The 23,666-nt window shown below is 38.2% G+C and overlaps 1 protein-coding gene across 5 annotated transcripts in view; it reads left to right on the forward strand.

The window, feature by feature from the left end:
• CNKSR2 (connector enhancer of kinase suppressor of Ras 2) overlaps positions 1–23,666 on the forward strand; it is a 273,911-nt gene that overhangs the window by 56,285 nt on the left and 193,960 nt on the right. For all 5 annotated transcript variants that reach the window (XM_075196557.1, XM_075196558.1, XM_075196560.1 and 2 more), the window contains exons 4-7: positions 4,203–4,271; positions 7,374–7,461; positions 17,817–17,858; positions 19,006–19,125. In XM_075196557.1, coding sequence (XP_075052658.1) covers positions 4,203–4,271; positions 7,374–7,461; positions 17,817–17,858; positions 19,006–19,125 — 319 coding nt within the window. The remainder of the gene's footprint in view (positions 1–4,202; positions 4,272–7,373; positions 7,462–17,816; positions 17,859–19,005; positions 19,126–23,666) is intronic.

Here is a 23,666-nt window from a genome sequence, read left to right on the forward strand (position 1 = left end):
AGGAAACAAAATACTGCTTTGGTGTCTGTATAAGAAACTTAAGGCAAGGCTAGAGACAACCAAACCCAGCTTTTTACATACACTTTGAAACATATCGCCCAGTACTAATTGCTGCTGATATTGCACTTTTTACATATATTACTTACACTTGTTCTATATCGCTGGTCAATCAATTTTAAAAAAAATATTAGATTTCTTTTTAAGTAAGTTACTTTATGATAGCAGAACAGTATGATGCCCATCTCTTAAGCCTACGCTAGGTTACAGCCATCATACACTTAAAATAATGTCAAATTACTTTAATGTGTATCCCAATGGAGATTATTATTATTATTAGACAAATTACTTGGGAGATTCATTTTACGACCTGTTTCACGATCATTCACTTGGTGAGCTACAGTAATTTCAGCTATATAAATTAGACAAACTGCATAATACAACAAAGAAAGGGATGAGGATGTTTATCACAATAGAGATCAAAATCCATAGCCTCAATGGAACTGGCATGTTACTGGACATGTACCGCTTACATTAATAAAGGAAAATTCATATTGTGAACGGAACAGCCATGCTTAACTGTTTTCAAATCAAATTCTCATTGGGATCTGAAAAAGAATTAGGTAATTTTGGTAAATGCAAGGATGTTTGTCGATTCTTAGAATAGAACACGTTTGACATCACTATTAACTACTACAGAAGCGTCTCTGTTGCCAGACAGTCTCGTACCCCCAACATTCCAGGAGAAAACAGAGCTAAAAAGGTTAGTTATGTCCCTAGTTCACACAGCTATACCCCCATTTTACAGTGAAGGGCAGGAGTTGATTTACATTACTGCTTTAACACAGTCATTTGTTGGTTCAAGCTCACTGGTTTATATGATGCCCCTGTTTACAAAACCAGTCTGAAACTTTATTATTACATTTTCAAACTTGCTAATTATATATGGCAGCTCAAATGAGGTATGAAGTCAGAAAATGTCTAATAGCTTCATTTCCATGAATTGTATGTTCCCTTTTTTCTTGTATACAGTAGATAAATGCAATGTTGTTTGTTCCTTTCTAAAGATAGTTCACTCAAGTGTATTCATTACTCTGCACTAATTTCAATATGCTTATGTTGATGTTATGATTAATCTTATTAGCTAATGATGAGCTTAACTGGTGAATGCACATGCACTTAGAATGAAATTACATTTCATGTTCATGTTGTTACATCGATAATGAGGATATTGCACTATCATTTAATTTGCAATCTTTTCAGCTGTGTAGAAGAAATAAAGAAATCCCTTTCCATGCAATAATGCATATTCCTACCTACATTTTTTAATGAAGTAATGTGAGCAATGTTGCAATTGTAAACCTTCATATTCTGATTTATATTTCATTTTTAGTAGTTTGACGTTTCTAAAATATGGACTATATTGCTAAAAAGTCACAGTAAATATTGCAGTTATTAATGCAATTTTAAAATATTTTTCATTTCATGGCATATAGAGTCTGCATCTTCAAAGCAGCTAAACCTTTATTCACCGTTCAAAGAACTGTACTAAGGTGACACTGACATCTGATAAGTACATTTTGCAAAGCTGCTCTCCACCTTAGCTGGAGCCCAGGGGCTCTTCCATGCAGTGGTTATACCTGGGTCTCCCCCAGTTGTTTTTGACAGTCCAGGACAAAAACTAGGGGGTTGAGTGGTAGGGCCAATCTCAAACCACAAGCAAGAGATTAAGGCCTGTAACTGGCTCTCCCACTCAGACCCTCCTGGAGGGACGGAAGGCTTACCCTCCTAATCAGTGTTCAAAGTGGACATTTAGAAGTGGCGGTATGAAAAATGTAATAGGAATGTACGTGGATGGAATTTGATAGTTTTACAATAAAGGCATTAGGAGAAGGGGAGGTATGGCATACTGACGTATATACCACCACTTCTACCACTGTTCCTAATTGTACAACCTATGCACAGAAAATAGTGAAAGCTTTACAGCATATCACTCAGTTATGGTATCATCATCATCACCATTTATTTACATAGCGCCACTGATTTTGCAGCGCTGTACAGAGAACTCACTCACATCAGTCCCTGCCCCATTGGAGCTTACAGTCTAATTTGCCACACACACACACACACACACACACACACACACACACACTAGGGTCAATTTTGATAGAAGCCAATTACCCTACAAGTATGTTTTTGGAGTGTGGGAGGAAACCGGAACACCCAGAGGAAATCCACAGGGAGAACATACAAACTCCACACAGATAAGGCCATGGTTGGGAATTGAACTCATGACCCCAGTGCTGTGAGGCAGAAGTGATAACCACTTTGCCACCGTGCTGCTCGCAAGCTTATGTAATGTAGTGTCTGAGTGTCTGTCCAGTGCTGCTGGTGCATTTCTAACCAAAGAGCTTATATGGTTATCCCCAGTAGTCGATGTGGGCTGGTATATGTTTGTATACTATACCGTCACTTCTCCTACTGCCTTCATTGTAAAACTATAAAATTCCATTGACTTTTACATTCCATACCACCACTTCTAAAATTCCACTTTGATCATTGGATATCCTCCAAAGAATTGAATCCGCAATGGATAACACCTAAAACCCTACTCCCCAAATTTGGTTAAATTGTCGTGAATAGAATTTCTGGTGTTCAATATAGCTCTAGTGCGAAGCTCTAATAATCTGAACAGTGTCCTCATACTCATGCAGTTCAGGTCATTTGTTAGAATATATTTGTAATGTTGATTCAATTTAGTAAAGTATATGAGAAATTGGAATGCCATTTTCTACCTCCATTTACTCTTTCATAGACCCACCTATGAAAATTAATATTTTCTCATGTTAAAATGTTAATAGATACTTTGCATACTCTCTAAGGTTTAAAACTATTGATTGCTTACACAATAAGTACATTTCATAATTGTGCACAATTCAGTGTCTGGGGTGCATTACTCATTAAACCCCCCCCTAATAATAGTACAGTCCGTAAAAGTCACATGACTTTCTGTGTGTCGGCTTCTGTATTGATCGCGATTCTGCAAAGTCCTCTTTTCAAAGCTTCGCTGTTCCCATCCTATTGTCGTTGGCACCTTCTACCTTATCAAGTCGGGTAAGTCTGTGCAGTGATAGTTGTGTTAGTGACTACCACCGGGGTGAACAATGATGTGGCGTGATTTGGGGTGTAGTTGAAGAAGGGAGACAGGGACTGACTTATGAGTTCATAGCTCTTATTAGCACACTTTATAGATGGCGTGAAGGGGTACCTGCTTTGAAGTTACAGATACATGCAAGGATAAATTCAATATATGAAAATAACTTGCTAAATGAAAGTGCAAGCAAATGTATTACTCTTTATAACAGTTAATAATATGTTGGACCTGATGGATTGCATATTACATTGTGTAGGGTCCTGACAAAATAGCCGATTAATCTATCAGATGTCTCCCGGGAAGTTAATAAGTGTGTGCTGATAATCTAAGTTCGTTGTCCAACCACACTAATGGTATCCTCTCTGATGTGGAGCAGTTTAATATTTAAAATTTTTTCGCAAACGTGTATAAATATGAATGAACAAATCACTGTGTATGGTCACCCCTAGAATTGTTGTTCAAGAGGTGCAAATGTTTTATATTTGGAGGAATATCATGCTTTGATATATAAGATATTGTAAGATACCCTGTCCCAGCTGCGTACTATAGGTGACATCGGCTGCTACAGGTTGCATCACTTTTTTAAGGAAACATTTATTCATCAATCAGATCCTAACTCTAATTTTTCTAGTTCAGTTTGGAGGATACAAGCAAACATCTGGTTGCTATGGTTTACAGCTCCCTGAATGTACTACGTAAGCTGGCTCACATCATATGATGATACCATTGTACTTTATAATAGATTGAGCCAGAAATTCCATCCTGATAGTTTTCTCAGGTTAAAAATACCCAGAACAAAAACCCTCCAAACGGTTTCTGCGAAGCATTTGCATATCTGTGTATGTAACTCCTCACATCAAGGTATTGTCACAGGATGTGAACAGCTTATTTGTATAGTTCAAGTGCCTCCGTGTTCAATTGTTATTCAGAAACTCGTGAATCCATGTAAACACACTGCATTGCAGTTAATATATGTGTGTATGTAATGAAATGATTTGTATGCTTTTTTTACCCGCAAACCTTGAATATTTAAGTCCTTTTCTTGCTTTAGGTATTGCCATGCTGATCAGGATGACATTGATAACCTTAAAAAAAGATGGATAGGGCATAAACTGGACAAGTAAGTGATCCATACAATTACTTAATCATTTAATAAATATTTCCTTTAGAAACCAGTAAGTCATGTGAAGCAAACACAATCATTGGTACAGTTTGTTTGCATGTACTTTCTAAGGTTACATACTATACTACATGTTGTCATGCTTTTTTTTTATGCATCCTATAATTATTGAATGTACTATAATGGTTACATTTTAATCCCATTATTTACTCCAGTGGTAGTCAGTTTAACGGTACTGACTGCCCTGACAAAGAAGAGGACGGCAGGAGGACACAGACTTGATACTACAGCGACCTGAAAAAAACCCACTTAACAGGATGCAGATGTCTTCATGGGACGACTCGCTGTGTTGCCGACTGTGTTAGATGACGTCATAACAAAGCGAGACTTGTCTTTAAGCGGCGATGGACAGACCCAGCTGTCATTGTTGTAATGTATTATTTTAGGGATTAGGGGTATTAGGGTTAACCCTAACTCTCTAACCATAATACCCCTAATCCCTAAAATAATACTTACATTACATCAATGACAGCTGGGTCCGTCCATCACCGCTTTAAGACAAGTCGCGCTTTGTTATGACGTCATCTAACACAGTCGGCAACCCAGCGAGTCGTCCCATGAAGACATCCTAGTAAGTAGCTCTTTTTTCAGGTTGCTGTAGTATCAAGTCGATGTCCTCCTGTCGTCCTCTTCTTTGTCGGGGTAGTCAGTACAGTTAATAGGTACTACAGCCATTTACTCACTATGGGGATTATGTACACTTGGTCATATGTCTGTTATCTGTGTAAAATACTAATTTCCCTACTGCACAAGCGCACCATAAGTGTGCATGCATACGACCATATGCAGATTTTGCTGCCTCCTACATTTACGACTTCTTACAACTGAATAGACAGAATGGGGCAGGGAAGGGACAGACAAACATAGGTCGAGTACAGTAATGGCGTGCTCGCTTATTTAGCTGAGGTAGACATAGATGCATACACACCTGTCGGGAGCCGTATCTCTTGGTGCTAGAGATGCAATGATGATGATCAGTAGTACTAGCTACCCATTAGTGGCTAATAGCTTAATTCTTTAGTGTGGCTATTATATTATATGAAGTTGCGGCTGTTTATTCACACTTCCAGTTGTACGGACACTGGTAAACTTGAATTTTAAGGGGGAAAATAGCCTGTTTGTATTCTAATTCCATTTTGCTTTTTAATAGAATTTGATCTGTTTGTATTTAATGATATTTTAAATGGTAAATGTAAATTTCACGCTTATTAATGATATTGTGCAGACAGTATTCTCTCTTATGAATGACTCTATTACAGTATTACATTGTGCATGAATAGGGTAATGCAACTTTCTCTTTTACTAGTAACACGGTCACCTCTACACTTTTTCTACACTATTGCACACACTTCTTACCCCTGAGGTAAATCTAGTGCATATGATGGTGTTCTACTGCTGGAGGCATTGTGGAATGTGCCTGACTGAACGTATGCTGTAAATGAGGGTTTTTTCTATGCGTGCTTCTTTTCCTGCTTACCTTTTGGGATGCAAAATGTCTAATCCTACATGAGCCCCTATGTATGTAACTGTTTTCTTACATTAAGTTCACATATGCTCACATTTTAATTGTGCATGTAACATATTGGAGAATAGGGGTACCTTTAGGAGACATTGATGCCTATTGGATACATGTGGTCTATTACATTTTACATGTTATATTATTAAGCTATATGGGTCAGTGATTTTTTTCCCCATCCAGCCCCCGGTTAGCATGGTAATGTGTGATAAACACCTGAAAGGCAACTGTGGTTCAATTGTATATGGAGATAATTAGATGTCTCACTCTCTCATCTGCATGCACGCTCTTTCCCATCAAACCTATTTGGGAAAGCTTGTAATACTCTTATAAATGTTACAATTTTGTCCATTTTTGATATAAACTCTCTAAAGGTTATCTAGGCATTTAGACCTGTTGTTATGAAGACCTTTTGTTCCCTTTGCCATTAAAATTATTTCATTAAATTTGTCAGAACAATGAGTTTGCTATTAGGATTTGTTTTAGGTTTATTGCTGATAACAGGTAAGAAGTTAAGGCCTTCTACCAATTAACATTGCAAAAATATGACAAATGTACAATTGCCTGAAATAGCTTAAATCTCTAGGAACTTACTAAGACAAATGAAAATTGGAGTCCAATCTATCTATAGTCATGGTATTTAGTAGTGAATATAACACAATGATGCTGGTGGTTCGTCAATAGTTCATTACTTTTTTTTACCAAGTTTCCCCACCCCCCCATATTTCTTCCTATAATCCCCAAAGTGACGTTTAATCCTTCATTCTTGAGTCTGTATTTGGTAGACCACATACATCTGATCAACATGATTTGGAGCTAAATCCAGTGGGGGAAAGAAGGGTCATCATATAGAAACATTCATTAAGTTTCTTACACCAGTAGTAAGCCAGAAAATAAATTATATTTGAAAGGCTGTAGGTGGCCTCTGGAGCAACAGGTGAACTCCATTCCAGGGTCTATTTAATTTTCTTCCTTTGCCCCAGTACTTGTAGGACTGGAGACAGTCAGCCTCTATGGTTGGGGATATCAGGCCGATATTTTAGTACTAGTCCTGCTGTGCTAGTGTGCCTAGGTCCTATGTTCCTCATCTATCCACTATTCCAATGGGTGTGGAGGAGAACTCTTTTCACATATCGGGTTTTGCCCTCAGCACCCCATGGTCAAATGTATTTACAGTGCTAATCCTTCTACTGTCCTTGTGTCAAATCCCCCACAGCACAACATCTCAGCTTTGGGTGATGCATCTACTAGTTGAAGTGGTACCTTGACTTTAATCGCCATAAAAAAAATCATATAGTGTGTGTATATATACATTTTTTTTTCTCTATAGGAATAAAGTGACTTATTAATAAATATCTTCATAAAGCACAGTGAGTGCAATATTACTGGATACATCACTGTCAAATATTCTATATGAACGGAGAACGTAAATGTGTATTGAGTTTTCATCATTAAAATACTATCGTGATAATCATATCTCAATCATATATTTGCCACACATGTTTAAAATGTGTTTCATTTTCTAGATCACCATTTGCTGCTGTGACAGATTACTCTGTTACGAGAAACAATGTAATTCAGCTGTGCTTGGAGTTAACAACAATTGTTCAGCAGGTTTGTATGATATGTGAACATAAATAATTTTCTTTTTGCTTTTATGGGATTTGGGGTTTTTGCAGTTATAAGAGATCTTTTTGCACAGTATAATTGCTGCTACTTCCGCTCCAAGTGAAGTTCTACAAAGCAGTAATAGAGGGCACACTTGGCTCAATCCTAAAGTCCAATGTGATCAGTCTTTCAATATGTTACTAGGTACAGATTCTGCTTTCAATATTTATTGCTGCCGGAATGTTCATCGTTAAATAGGACCTAAAGATGGTAACATTTTCAAAACTGTTCTGTGAAATATTTTACGTTTCACTTTGGCAGAATTCGTTCTCAAGTGTGTAGCATGGAATTCCCCCTGTTGTTTTAGTTTCTTCCAGACCTCTTCCTTATTTACTACCTTAGCTGTACCAGAGAAAAATAAATGGACACGTTTGTCATTCCAGCTCTATTTTTAGATTATAAATTAAGCGGACTTTGCACTGTGGGATAACATGCCAAAATTTAGAAGATTTTCTTGCTGGAACTTGCAGCTCTGCAAATGCCAATTCTGCCACAGAATTCTGTTTACTCAAAGTTCCGCTGCAGCTTCGCTAATCTGTTCACATCTGTAGAAATAGAATGAGAAAATAGCGAACCTCTAGGAAATGGTTATTCACAAGTTGAGTGTTGTTAAAAGTGGCAAATACATATTTACTCCCTCCTAAAAATAAACACTTGTATTTTTATGAGGTTGTTGACCGTTAAACCTTTACTAGATGGAATGCGTTCCAGTCATCCATTGATTAGTACTGTCAAAACCCCTCAAATATCAATTTCATTGTTATGTCTACCAGCAAGGTGGAATAAGATGCTTTAGATTTTTGCAGCAACAACATTTACCTTTATTTACACACCCCAGTAAAACCAGCTGCCTCAGTTTGTGTCATTATAGAGACCCCTCTACCTGCGTAATAATCATACAGAAAATATTCCAACACATACTGAAAATGGCCAGAAAGAAATCATTTATGGTAAAAAAAAAAAAATCGACAGCATCTATATTAAACTATATGCAAGTATTTTTAAGATTAATAAATAAATCCATGCTTGTGTTTTTGACCTTGTAACCTACATCCAATGTGGGTTTTTATTTGGTAATTTCATTGTATCGCCACTCTTTGAAAAATATTACACTAGATGTCCACTTTTCTATCTAATAATTGAGGTTATTACCATAATTCTCCTCTGGGTAAGATGCTTCTGAAAAACTGCCAATTGCTTAAGGGTTTAGTGACGGGTAGTCAGAACATTGTACAGGCCAGTGCTGAGACAGGATCCCATCCAGGGGCAGGCTGGGTTGGGGGGGCAGAGGGGCATTTGTCCCCTGATCCGGTCCCATAATGGGCTACATTGGGCTGGGCACTGGGCCATCTGCATTTTTTTTCCTTTAAAATGTTCCTGATAGTCTACGGAGTCAAGTCTTGCCTTCCGGGCTAAAATTTGGCACCCCTCCCCTGATCCCATCTACACACTGCTTCACTCTTATTGGGATTATTAGTGCAAGGGCAGGGGTTTTCTGCTCTGCACAGGAAGTGCTATAGAAACAGCCTTGTTAAATTGATGTAAATTCTTAGTGAAATACAAATAAGTTGCTCCTATGAGGAATGCATGCATAATTAAGGCTGGAATGTTCTTTGACCACTATTAATATTTTTCTTTTTGTTTTTCTACTGCTGTGTATATAGTTCTCCTAGCATTAGAGCATATTGCTGATGTGCTTTCCTTAGAAATCAATGATCTCTATTACATATTACTTATAACTGCTGCTTCCCCATTATGTAATTGCTGTGTTTCCTACTGAACACTGCTCAGTCTGAAATCGTTATAGGTGAATAAAAAGTGGTGTGTGCATGGCGTTGGCAATAAATTGGCAGATATTTATTAAACAAAAAAATAACACTGGGTAGTGGTGGTATTGGAAGGGCAATTGTAAGAGTGAAATTACCCTTAAATCATTAAAGCAAGCTACCAATATAAAGAATAGAGCAAAGGTTAATATCACTCGTTTACACACACACAAATGTGTGCTTTGTAACTATGTGCTTTTGTTGTTTTTTATAGAACAGGTAACCATTCCTACGTTAGTTTTTATGTGGATTTGTCAATACAATATATATTTCAGTTTGTGTTGTTTTTTTTTACTTGTCTTTGTAAAAATAACATTTCAGCTCTTACTGTTCCGAATTTAAACAATAATCATATATCTTTAAATATGTGCATCAATTCTTTCATATATACTTGACATGTATTTATAAAACACAGACTTCGGTTTGGATTGTGCTGCAGTGACCCCAGCCACCCCATAGTATTATTATAGGAGTACAGCATGTTCAGAGGCTGCCATTGATGTTGGAACTCCTGTAAATAGGTTCTTCATTGTGACATTACTTCCATTATACTCTGCTCCTTCTGTATAACAAGGACCAACTAAGGCTGTATTGATATAATGTATAAGACAGTATTATTTTAAATCCATTGTAAATACCATAACCAACAAGAGTACTAGCAGAAGCCCACATAGATGTACTGGCACATAGTTATTCTCTCACTTGTGTATTGTAATCTTATAATGAAGTCTAATGCAAATCTCATATTGATCTTAGCAGATGACATTTGTCCTAGAACTACTTCAAGAATGTTAACAAGAGTCAATGCGCCTCTAGAGCCCCATATATTGCACCCCTCCTTTCTGGCTTTACTGTGATCACTGCCTTAACCCTGCACAGCACTGATTGTCAGTTAGAGCAGAGAGGTCATAGTCTCTGTTCTAAATTAGCACATGCTGTATGGTGTTCTCCATTCTTAGCATTGCTTCAAAGGGCACGTTTTACATTTGAATTTAAAATGGAGAATTATGCCTTTGATCTGAGTGGACATTTGCTGTAAAATATGACAAATATTTTAGCTATTTTTTTTTCTTTTAATCTGCATCTGAAGGTCAGAATTTATAAAGTAAATATGACTAGTTATTCTTGTTGTAGAATGATAAAGAAACTTGTGCTTCAAACCTTTAAATTGCATGAACCACTGTCACAAGGCATCTTACCCTGTTGATCTCGGGTTGTGGCACACTGGCACTTTCTCCCCTCTGCATACTATAGAAACCCATGGCTCATCTGCTCTATTCCTGAACACTAGGCAATGTAAACCAGCCACACTACTGCAGATATGCTCAACATTGCCGATGTTCACGTATGTGTAGATATATGTATATGAGTATATCTAATAAGCCGGGTTAATAAAATGCATAGCGGGGAAGTTTTTCCCTAAATCACCACACACTGTGACATAACCTTTTACCATACCCAATAAAGACACGGACACCAAATTAAAGTTGGAATGAATGACCGGATTTATTAATTTGGAATATGAACTTTAAACTAAAGAGGACTGTAAGGCGGACGAGAGCAGGGCAGTCAGCAAACGTAAAACCAATAAAGGGGGAAAGGTCAGACCATAGTACCACCAACCCAGGATCATACCTCATCTACTGGCTGGTGCTAAAAATCAAGTCCAACGGCAAGACTACGCCCCCTTTTATAATCGCCAGTATAAACCAGACAATACCGGCCCAAGGGTCCTCCTCACAGGCGGACCAACCATAGTATGACACCATAACCACAGAGGGGTAGTGACCTATGACCAGGGCCGGATTAACCATAGGGCTAACTGGGCTACAGCCCAGGGGCCTATGGCATCCAGGGGGCCCTTGAAAGTGCTCAGCAGCAGTATTGATCGGTCGGGGGCGGGGGCGCCCCCAGCCCGATCAGTGCTGCTGAGCACTTTCACTACAGTACTTCTTCGGCGCGCTCGGATCACGGGGGGGGGGGGGTCCTCACGGGGGAATGGAGGCCCCCTTAGCCCATTCCCTTAATCTGGCCCTGCCTATGACCAAGATCAACCGAGCACCATATGCACAGTTACCAACTACACTGCTCTCCTACTCTGTCACAAACTGATCATAACAAAAATCTTGACCCATAAAACTTGAAGGGAGGGAGGGAGGAATCCGGAAGCAGGAAGAACCGTATCCTGTCTGCACTGACTTATAACTGTGTACAAGTCCCATCCCCTTCCTGCTCCTATTGGCTGACACTCTTGGGAATCCACAGATAATAGGTGATTCAGCAAGTCACCCACCCGCATGATTTTAACTACGTTTAGTCTGATGGCCACACTTCTCTAGTATTAGCTCTGTTCTAGGGATAATAGGGGATGTATGTGAGATTTAATATTGGTGTATCTGTACATAACACTCATTCAGCATTTGTATCCTTCCTGTGGCATCACCAGCACTGAGTGCCAGCCATGGTGATGGAGTTGAAGCAGCCAGCAGCATCTTACCTGTGCAGCAGCTTCTCCATGTCTGTGATAATCAGGCAGTGTGGCTCTGGGCTGTGCGGTCACATGGTGGTATAACACTTCCTGTCTGATACAGAAGAGCTGCCCTTACCCCTGATTGCACCACACAAGATAAGAAGTGAGGGCTGGTGGGTTCGGGTTGCTGCACTGGAAAAGGAGAGACCAGTTTGCTTCCATTGACTTAGAATTGGGACCCAGTAATGTTTACTTTGTTCTGTGCTTATAAGTGCTTACTGTATTCCAAGTAATAGTATTTCATCAACTGTATATTAAATGGGTGTTAAAACTAATTCACAAGGCAGCAAAACAACTGCTTTTATACAGATAATAATTTTCCAGCAGGGAGCCTCTGCTATTGTCATCCTGAGATAGTGATAGGAAAACAGCGTCAGTACTTGTATATGAAAACTAGGATTCACCTTTGCAAGGATAGTAGTCACCGGCCAGGGGCTTTATTAGGGTGTTTCTCACTTTCATATAGCCCATAGTGTAAATTCTGTTATGTTATGTTCTGCTAATTATATAGTTTAAAAAAAAAAAAAATTCTTCCTCTGATATTTTCTGGTATTTTTCAAATAATTGGGCAGCACGGTGGCTTAGTGGTTAGCACTTCTGCCTTTGTCATGAGTTCAATTCCCGACCATGCCCTTATCTGTGTGGAGTTTGTATGTTATCCCCGTGTTTGCGTGGGTTTCCTCCCACACTCCAAAAACATACTGGTAGGTTAATTGGCTGCTATCAATTGACCCTAGTCTCCCTCTCCTCTCCCCCTGAGTTCTCTGTACAGCGCTGTGGAATCAGTGGCGCTATATAAGTAGCTGATGATGAAAGGTACAGCACCCACAGTAATGTAGCATTAGTAAGCACATCCTAATGAATTTGGATAATTCATCACAGATCTCTGGGCATTAGTCAGAGGCTCATTCTAGATCAGTGGTGGACAACAGTTGGTTAAGCCTTCAGCTGCGCCCCCCAGCCAAGTGTTCCCAATCAAAATGATTGTCTTTGCCTACAGGAAGACCATGCAGTGCACCAGAGACAAAGGAGTGCTGTGTGCTCTTTCTCTGCCAGCTCTCTGTTTTGTGTTGGGCAAGCCTCCCGTCGCTCACAGGAGCTTCTTGGGGGCAACGTAGGGCTCAAGCAGAAAGTTACAGACCAGGAACAAGAGGGGGGAGCAAATATAAGATGAATAGGAAAGTATAAACCACAGGTATATAGTAGAAGGGAGTATTAATGGAGATGTGAGAATATACACCTTTTTTTTGTATTTTGGCACAAAATTTTTCCTGAACTTTTCAGCTAAACTTTTTGTTCCAGCCAGACTTTTTTTCCTTATTACATCCCAACCACACTACAGAGCAAAATTATGTCACAGTTGCTGTTCCAGCTATGTGAAATTCAGAATTAATATTACACATACAGTACAGACTATCGGAGGAAAAGCAGAATACGAGGATTGGATCACCAGAGTTTCGTACCTGTACCAAATGGCCTATTTCGCCCCTAGTTTCGGCTGCATAAAATAATAAGCTATTAGGTTTTTTTCCTTTCAGTCAGGCCTTTTCATACTTCAGATGTCATTTTTATTTTTCACTTTTCTAGTAATTATGCACAGCATGACATTCACCATGCTGGCAGTACACCCAGGTTACTATAACCTGTGATACAGATGAGCTTGACATAAGCAATTTACTGCTATTCAGCTTTTAACCATTAACAGCGGTGAAACTTTCAGTGAGAATGCTCTACTTAGTATTTACCTTATGTATAATAGAATGTAAGGGGGTATTTAACTCACGTCTCATCAGTTTCTGTTCTGCTTTTTGGCACAAGTATAATGTGAATTTTTCAATCCTTTCTGCACCTCATAACAGCCAATTGTTTGCTAAACTGTGGTACAGTTTGTGCAAACTGCGCTGACATAAGGAGGCAAAGGCTGCAGTGAGCCTGAGACAAGTTTGTCCCTAGCAGAGAAACCATTTTCCAGTAGTGATATCCGGAGACTGTCAACTTAATCATGTTAGGAGGGAGATAGCTGAGGTGTAGGAGTTAATATTCTGCACCCAGTGGTGTAGCATGGTGCCCGGAAATACTGCCTGCCCAGTCGCCATCCCATCCCTGCTTTTACAAAAAAACACATGCCACCATAGAGCTTTAGCATGCCTTCAGTTTGAAAGGGGTGTTCCAGTAGGATTGCAGGTGTGTGTGTGTGTGTGTGTGTGTGTGTGTATAATTATATATATATATATATATATATATATATATATATATATATATATATATATATATATATATATAATTTTATGATGTGTCAGATGTAAGCAGGCATGCCTCTATCTGCTGCTTCTACTACTTAAGCAAAAAGAAGCACAGGAACTACTCTGAGCCTCGTAGCGGTCGCACACTTGCTCCCATGGTAGTTCCGAAACAATCGGTGAGAGGGATGAAAACCACATAGGAGAGTGGAACTTAAGCTTTGCTTACAGTGGTATTCAAATGAAGTAATAGGAGATTCTATCCTTTTAGTTTCTACTTGTACATAAAAATGCAGAAATCTCAGTTGCACATATTTACTTTTAAGGAAACCCACCCACCACTCCACGGTGCTTCTTCTAATAGAGTGGTCCTAACTCTAAAGAGTGAGAGTCCCTATATTTGGACCATCATCATCATCATCATCATCATTTATTTATATAGCGCCACTAATTCCGCAGCGCTGTACAGAGAACTCATTCACATCACCTGCCCCATTGGAGCTTACAGTCTAAATTCCCTAATATATACACACACTCACACAAAGACAGACAGAGAGGGAGACAGACAGAGACTAGGGTCAATTTTTGATTGCAGCCAATTAACCTACCAGTATGTTTTTGGAGTGTGGGAGGAAACCGGAGCACCCGGAGGAAACCCATGCAAACACAGGGAGAACATACAAACTCCACACAGATAAGGCCATGGTCGGGAATCGAACTCATGACCCCAGTGCTGTGAGGCAGACGTGCTAACCACTAGGCCACTGTGCTGCCCATACACATGTATCCCAAAAAAGCCTCCAAGTGACAATACAGCACCAGCACTCCCCATCAACTACTGATACCAACATGCTTCTCAAGCAAACAATACAGAAGTGGAAGTTGCTCAATCAATTTTCAATTTAGAATATTGATTTTAGAAAATAAAATATTAATAAGTAACTTTTCTGCCTGGAGCCCCCATTCATATTAAAATTACACAGCACATTCTGCCGAGACCACAGGAGACTCTCAAAAGAATAAGTAAAAATGCTGATATTACTTTCAGTGAGGAAATGACGCGGCAAAAAAATTAAAAAAGATTATCTCCTATTACTTTGACTATAGTTTAATAGTGTCTGACTGTAATCTGAACACATTATTATTTTACATTTTCATCTCCTGCTCATCTTATTTACCCAGTTGATTAGTTACTCAGAATATCAGAATGAATTGAACAGTTGACCCGCCTACTTAAAAGCCAGATAGCTAGTAGTGAAGTATCTTATCTCATTGGTTGAGTGGTGTAAGAGACCGCTCCCGATTAGCTGCCCAGCTAACACTTATTTCACTAAGAGTGCTCCTCGTGAGCAGTCTGTTCCGTCCATCTGGCATCTTAATATCTTGATGGAACCTATCCTGATGTACTGTAATTATTTTTTGAAAGTTTTATATTTATTTGATTAGCTTTGCCATTTTAATATGTAACAACCAGATGTTTTTCAGAAGAGACTGACTATGTTTATTTGCTCTGTGCTTATGTGTTAATAGTAATTGAAGATATACATCTTTAAGCTTTAAACAATCATGGTTTTACAGTAATTATATTTTTATGTCTACCTCTATATCTATCCTCATGTTTCTAATTATAATACTGAACAGACCCTAATACATTTTCTTTGCTATCTGTTTTACATAATATCGATGTCTAGTTTATTTCTTATGACTGAATAGTAAGTTCTTCTTGATCAGCACATAACCAGAATTGATTAAAATCCATGTGAATTTATGGAAAATTAACCTCATACTGTTAGAAATTAAAGATTTTGCTCAGAAAATTGTCTACATCAAGGCTTAAAGACTGAAACTTTATAAGAGTAATGTGTTTCAATACCTCAAAAACAATAATTTATTCCATAAAGACAATTAAACACATAATAACTCTGCTATTCAAAAGATTCTGGTTAAACAAAAGAGCACCTGCTTTAAGCAAGAAACAGTGATCTGAACATATTAAATACATTTATCTTACAATGCACTGGGTATTAGTAATCAGCGCCCAGGATTTTTATGGTCTCTTAGCCAATGCTTTTCTTATTACAAAGTTTTGTAATACCAGATTGTGTAATTACATCCAGGGAGGTGCCAATGAAATACATGAACTTGTAAAATACATCAACTCGTTTATAAGTACAGTTGTATTCAAATGTTTGGGGCACGTCTGGGCAAATCACATATTTCACAGAATCTCTAAGTAAAAAGACAGTATAACCTTTACAGGATACAAACTTAAATCTGACATTTCTGCACATTTTCATTAATATTTATTTGCTGAATGGAACAGCTTAGAAAAAAATAAAACGGTCAATGTAGAATGTATAGAAATCTGGGCATTTTCCCAAATGAATTCATAATATTTTTTTAAGGTCCTTTAAAACTTGATTGACTCATTAGGCCTTAAGTTAAGCCAAGTGAATGCAATTCCAGAGTTGAATATTCTGACCCTTCTGTCTCATTAGGACTAAAGAGTGGCTTTGTGCATGAGAATTTAAACTGTAAGCTCCAAGGGGACAGGGACTGCTGTGAATGAAAATGTTCTCTGTAGTGACTCTTGAGTGGGATTCGGTCTCAATTTTTATCCTTGTTGCATCTGTTGTGTTTTTTGTTTTTTTTTTAGTTGATTCTCTTCACTCACCATGAATAATTTGTAATTTTCATAACACTAGAAACATTTGGTACTTGAGGATCTGTATGCGAAGGCAAGTATGGTGGAAAGAACAGAAGATCTTCAATATTTTTCCATATTTGCCTCCCCTCAGTCACCGTCCAGCAGGGGGAGTGCCCAGAGGAAAAGTGCATACTGTATTTAGATCATTACCATGCATTATGTCTGTTGCTTTCTGCTTTGTTATTAAGCAGAGCTGCATTCTATGTAATAACTAAATGTTACATATGGTTCCTCTGTTTCTAAAACAATTACATGTAAACAGAAATTATTAAGGCCCTATGTATTATCACTAATTATCTGATGCTACTACTAGTGAAATAAGTAAAGTTGTCCATGACTTTGACAACTAAGTCACCTATTTTAGGCCTAACTAGCAGCAAACTGTGATGTATATGGACTTAAAAAGACTAATGTTGATCGGGATCTATAAGATGTCATTTGGAACATTAAATAAAAGCAATGAAACCATGTCCACATCTGACTATGTATAGGGTCATGATACTATCCCGCCAATAGTGTCCTTTCAGATTTAGACACATGTATATGTCCAAATCTCTGCATATAGCAAAATTAATTGAATAAAACAAAGCTAATAATTTTGCTATAACATCATCATTTATTTATATAGCGCCAGCATATTCTGTAGCGCTTTACAGTTGGGGAACAAACACAGTAATAAAACAATACTGGATAATACAGACAGAGGGGTAAGAGGAATAACAGACAGTGTCTGTCTGATTTTTGTGTTTGGCAACATGGAACCAAAATCAAGATAGTGTCCGTTTAAGGTAAATGATGCTTTTATTTGAAACTGCATTAAATTGATACCTGTCGGACAATGTTGACATTTACCCAACTTAGTTTACTTCAAGTTATACATCTTTATTAAAATAATGTTTTAAGTTCTGAAGTAAACATGAATTTTTCGCCATATCACATGTAATTACAAAACTTGAAATATATGTCCCATTCATGTGTATTCTGTGTTTCTATTTCAGGAATGTACTGTGTATGAAACAGAAAACAAGATTCTTCATGTGGTGAGTCCATTTTGCCTATTACATGCAACAGTGGTAATACCAGCAGCTGGACAGACCTACTTGATACAATAAGATAATCCTCAAACACTGCCCTGATACAAACATTTAAGAACTCCATTCTGATTATAACTAATAGAGTGGACCGATAATGGTCAATTCTCTGGATAAGACTGGAGAATTTTTAATTTCAGTACATTAACACCTACTTTATGGATTGGTCTGATTGGACAGCTGATTGGCTCACTTGTTGGTCTGCATGGCACCAGCTTCCTTGTGGGTTCCCCAACCTTAACTGTAGTCGCTTGATAGGGTCAGGACTTTCTAAACCCTCGCAATGGGTCATCAGTAATAACAAAAATATCTAGAAATAACAAAAATATAGTATTGCCTGGTGGGATTGTACATTTTTTATTTCAAAATGCTTATCAATAATGTTAACAATAGCATTAAAAGTGTGTGACTTGATGGTTTTTGTCATTGATCCAATTTATGTCTTGTGTGTGTGATTGTGTGAGTTTGTGTATATGTGATACTAATTTATTTGTGACTGCAACAATATACAGTGTTCCTCTGCAATTAGTCCATGACTTTTGTATTGTCTCTCTATCCCGTCCGTTTCCCTTGTAATTATCTCCAGATACCAAATTCCAGGCTCACAAATACTCCATGGTAAGGAGGGCCCCAGATTATATTTTGCAATGGGGTCCAAGGGCCTTTAATTACTCTGCTGTATACTATTTCTTACAGCAATGCTTTCTATGCCTCCTTTTTATGTAATTTTACCTGTAACAATAGAATTGTTTCTATCGTTACATTTCAAATGTAACTTTAAAGCACTTCATGATTAGGCACCAGGAGCTTTTATTAGATGGATTTCAGGATTACAAGGTGAGGGATATAAAATAGATCTTTATTAATCGTTCATTATCCACAATTATCCCTGAGTTTGAGATGTAACATCTACTTGCTAAGGCTTTAATCAACCTTTTTATCTTGATTAACCAAGATATTTCGGCAATTGCACCTGGATTCTACTGTGTTTATAATACATCTATAAACGCCACTTCAGTGATCCAGGAATTCAACATTAACACTTGATGATGAGTTTGATCTACTCATTTTTATTAATTGATATATTTTCTTTCAGTGCAAAACGCTGTCTGGTGTCTGTGACCACATTATCTCTCTCTCCTCTGATCCGCTGGTTTCTCAGTCTGCCCATCTGGAAGTTATACAGCTCTCCAGCATCAAGCCAAGCGAAGGACTGGTAAGAAATAAGTAGTTACTTAGAGCTATGTAATCAGCCATAAAATTACATAGAGTGCTGTAGTTCATTTCAAGCAAGCACGTTTACAGTACATTGTCCCCGGCTTTGGAGGGCCATGATAACCTGGCACTATTTGTTTTGATATATTATTTTTACAGCACTGCAACAAACATCAGATAAGGATCAAGGGGCATATTTATCAATATGTTGGTATTTCTGCTGACAATAGGTCTTGTACTGCCACAATACCTTTTTGCCATTTCAGGATGTTGCTAATATATCAATTGCATTAAAAAAATCCTTTTTTTTTGTTTTTGTTTTGAGGATAAATAATTCAGTCTATTTTTAAATGACTATTTTTTTTTTGGGTAGAATTTTGGCTCACACAAACGCACATCTGCTAAAATTGGGCCAGTGACTCTGTAAATTAGCCCTTACAGCTCAAGGCCAGTATCACTTAGTTGCCTCAGTTACAATTTTTTTATTAATAAATTTAGCTTTATCGTCATGTTGGGGGCTCTTCTCCTTCCACCCCCCTTTCTTCTCTCCTTCTCCCTCTCCCCGTCCCCTCTTCATCTCCTCATTCCAACTCTTTCTCCATTCCCTCCCTAAACCTACATATTTTGCCTTCCCTACGCTCACTTCAGTCACCCATCCTTCCCTTTCACGCTATCCAATATTTACGATTATGTCTAAGTGACTATGGTTTTTAAGGTGCATTTGGTGTGAGAGCAACATACTGTATTAGTACTCATCTCCCTCTCTGTGTAAAGTGGGTGGGTATATAACAATCTGTAGATATTCAGATCATTGGAATGTTCACAGCAGCACATAGTATTTATTGGAGTCAAGTCATCTGTCCACTTGTGTGATTGTTAGGTATAACAGGGCTTAATGTGACTGATGGGAGGAATGGAGACGAGCGGAAGGAGCAGGGTCACCAAAATCAAAGTATTGAAGCTCTTATCAAACAGATATGAGTAGTCTGCATTTAAAACAAACCTCTATATAAAATAAAGTTCATATGTTCAACATGTGTTTACTGGTTATCTTTCATGTAGAATATGTATTTCTCCAGTGTTTATACTCCCATGGGTTTGAAAAATGTCGAAGCTTTAGAGGGGTGTGTCATTTTGAGCTTCATGCTTGTGTGGTTTTTGTGTTTATTTTTGTATGTTTTTATTTTTTTCTTTGTTTTGCCAAAATTGTTGTAGAATAGTGCACTTACCCAAACTAATACAAATGTCCAGCTTTTCCGAGGACTGTGTATTGTGGAGTTGGATTGATCTAGGATATGGTTGGGTGAGCCGCAAGTGCCTCTATTTCCCAGCTGTGAATGTTGCCAGGTGTGCTTTAGTGATAAACCAATAGATCTGTGTCGTAATCTACACTTTCACAATTTATTACTTGGAAAATTTCAGGCTCTCAGATTTTCTTCATGTGAAATACTGTGTGATTTAATTGAACTCACACTTAAGTAAACACATATGATATAACTAAAGTATGATAAAGTATTGGGACATTTTACTATACTCTTCACACAATAAAAAGTTAAGATGTAAATTTGTGCAATTTGCAACTTTATACACTTCATTTTATGTTTACATTTTGGTGAAGCATTATAGGTAAGGGTTTAAAATGGATTCTCAAATCTATTAGCTCAATTTGCACATAATAGATGTTGAAACAAATACTACGCTATTAAAAGTTTAGATGATTAATCATGAGCATGTATACTTTTCGTTAACATAGATTAACGTTGTAATGTAATCACTCACTTCTATCTGGATTGTACCTCTGATTTGATTCTACCATATAGAAATTATGTTGGTGTAGTATTAAAATTATCATGGGCTCTGGATGGTGCTTAAATCGTGCTTTCCCATTTCATGTACATTTTTTGTTCCTGATCACCCATTGAAGCTCTCATTATTATAGATCATCCTCTACATATGACTTAAAAACAGGAAGTTCGTACTCTGAGAAACAGCAAGAACACTTTCCTAAGGTCATTTGACTATACACAGGAAAGGGCTCTGGGTTCCCTCACAAAATGCTACTTATGTAATCCACCATTGTAACTGCTCTAATAACTAAACTAGAGCACTGAATTCTGATGCCTTGTATGTTTAATGATCTTAAGTTCAAAACTCAAATATACACTTTTCAGCTACAGTTTATACAGTATACCAATACATGGCTAGAAAACATGTTATTTTAATAACTGAAAGAAGGAGTAGATGCAGCCAGGGAGGGACATACCTAGAAATGTCTGGGATTCATGGCACAACTGTGATGGGGTCTCTACGCTCCATCATAAACTCTACCTTGATACCTGCTCCATCACCAGTATCCAATAGTGTAGAGTACTAGTTGCATAAGTATCAATCTAGCACATTCGTCTTAATGACTATTATGTAAGAACATTAACCTGTAAGTATCCCTTCTTACCTACCTTCTCTACTAACAATAAAAAGGACACAAAACAGAGCTTGGCAAATAAAGGAGTTTATTCAAATACAAACATTGTATGGTGACTATGAAAACGATAAGCAGTTTGGTTAGGACCAATGCTCCTAATATCACACTGAAGTATTTTATCCACCCTATATCAATAAATGGGGAACCATTTCACCTGGACGCACTCTTATCCTTAAACGTGGTTATGCCTTGGCCTTATCCCAAGCATCCGAGAACCCGCATCCCTTCTGGGCTGACGGAATGCAACTATCAAACCTGCCCCCTAGTGTGGTGCCTATCCCACAACCAAAGCCTACTCTTCGAAGGGAGGCAGGTGCAGTCATTAAATAAATAGAGCTAAGCACCCACCAAGCATAGTTCTCCGACTGCTGACTGTTTTCCAGCCATGCTTGGTTCACTCAAGAACCAAGGCCTGCCACCATACCTAAACAAAACCTTGCTAAATTCCTATGAATTTGCCCAAGGAACATACCCTCCTCCAGCTAGTGATGTCCATTCAACCTATAAATGCGAAAATAATGGAATTTAATTAAAGGATGCTCGATCGGCAAACCACCAAAAAAGGCGCACAAGCTTTCCACCACTGTCCTACGTGCCTTTTCAGACATCTGCCCATTGTGAAAAGACTTCCATATCCTCCGGAGAACTATATATCAGACCAGCAGAGGACCAAGCTGGGCCATAAGGAATGAATGCAAACCAGGTCTGATTGTATGTGCAAAAATTAGACCGATGGATCACTAAGATAAGGGACAGCCCCTACCCCCCCAACAGGACATCTTCATGATATAAATTCCATTTTAAAATCAAAACATTGAGTCATTAAGGCATGTCATAATGGAGGAACCAAACAAAGAGTAGGCTGCATATAATAAAATCAGTTGACTTCCACCTACCCAACAGCTGAATGAATCGAATTGCCACCCGCCATCTATAGCTGCAGACGTGGTCTCTCCAATATAAAAGGAATGCTTGCCAAATAACATGGCATCTATACCCATTAAGCATTACAGTCGCTTAAAGATAACCGTAAACTGGTATTTTGGAAGAGGGGACCCATTAAAATGAACCAACCATGTTTCCGCTGTATGGGGACACAGATGGGCAAATTTAGTGACAACTTGGATCCAAATAAACCAAGCAATTGCTGCTAGGGAAAAAATGACCCACCTCTACTGGCCAAGCGAGTCCGGTGTGGGCATGCATATTTTGCAGTCCATGGAGGAAGAGGCAATAATTACCTGCAGAAATAAACACAGAGGGGCAACAAGGAGGAAAAAGCAAAGAAAATACACCAAGGAAAATAGAGGAAAGAAACCAGAAAAGGCAGAAGATAGAAAAAAACAGATGTAAGGAAATGGAAAATGCATAGATGGGCAGATTACAAGGGAGAGGCACTGCACTTATCTCCCAACTTGTCCTGCAGACTAGAGGCAGAACACCATCAGCCAGGGAAATTTATAACATGGTCTAAGTGACCTCACTTTAAACCCTTAGATAGGCACACAAAGTTACGAACACATACCTCCACTTTTAATTTCCATAGGGCTTAATCCATACCTCAGTTATAAATATTAATTCATAATTATTATTCTCCAAATCCTAATACCACCTGAAAAACTTCATTGTAAAACCATATTATGTTTGTAGTATAAGGCACTTTATTTCCTCTGGATCAGGGCCCCTTGTTCTCCCTGCCACATAGCAATCACATGGCCCGCTATGGCTATAGTTACACCATTGCATGCAGCCACTATTGCACATGCTGCAGGAATGCTGTCATCTGGTTTATGTATCAATACTGTGGTGTTCGAGCTTGTGGTGCGTGAGCTTGCAGTATCATTTCATGCATAATAATTGGATTACTTTTCTATTTGATTTGGTTTAAAATCCTCTGCAAGGTTCTCTGCAGCCCTTGATAACAGCCCGGGGATCATACTTATTAGCTGTTATATCCCATTTTACCTATGGTTTAGCATAAAAGCATGAGAGCAGTGACAGCAGTATGAGGTGTCATTTTGACCCCCCCTTAATGTGATATCTTATTCACGGTATTACCA

This window comes from Mixophyes fleayi, chromosome 2, assembly GCF_038048845.1.
Source record: "Mixophyes fleayi isolate aMixFle1 chromosome 2, aMixFle1.hap1, whole genome shotgun sequence".
NCBI lineage: Eukaryota > Metazoa > Chordata > Amphibia > Anura > Limnodynastidae > Mixophyes > Mixophyes fleayi.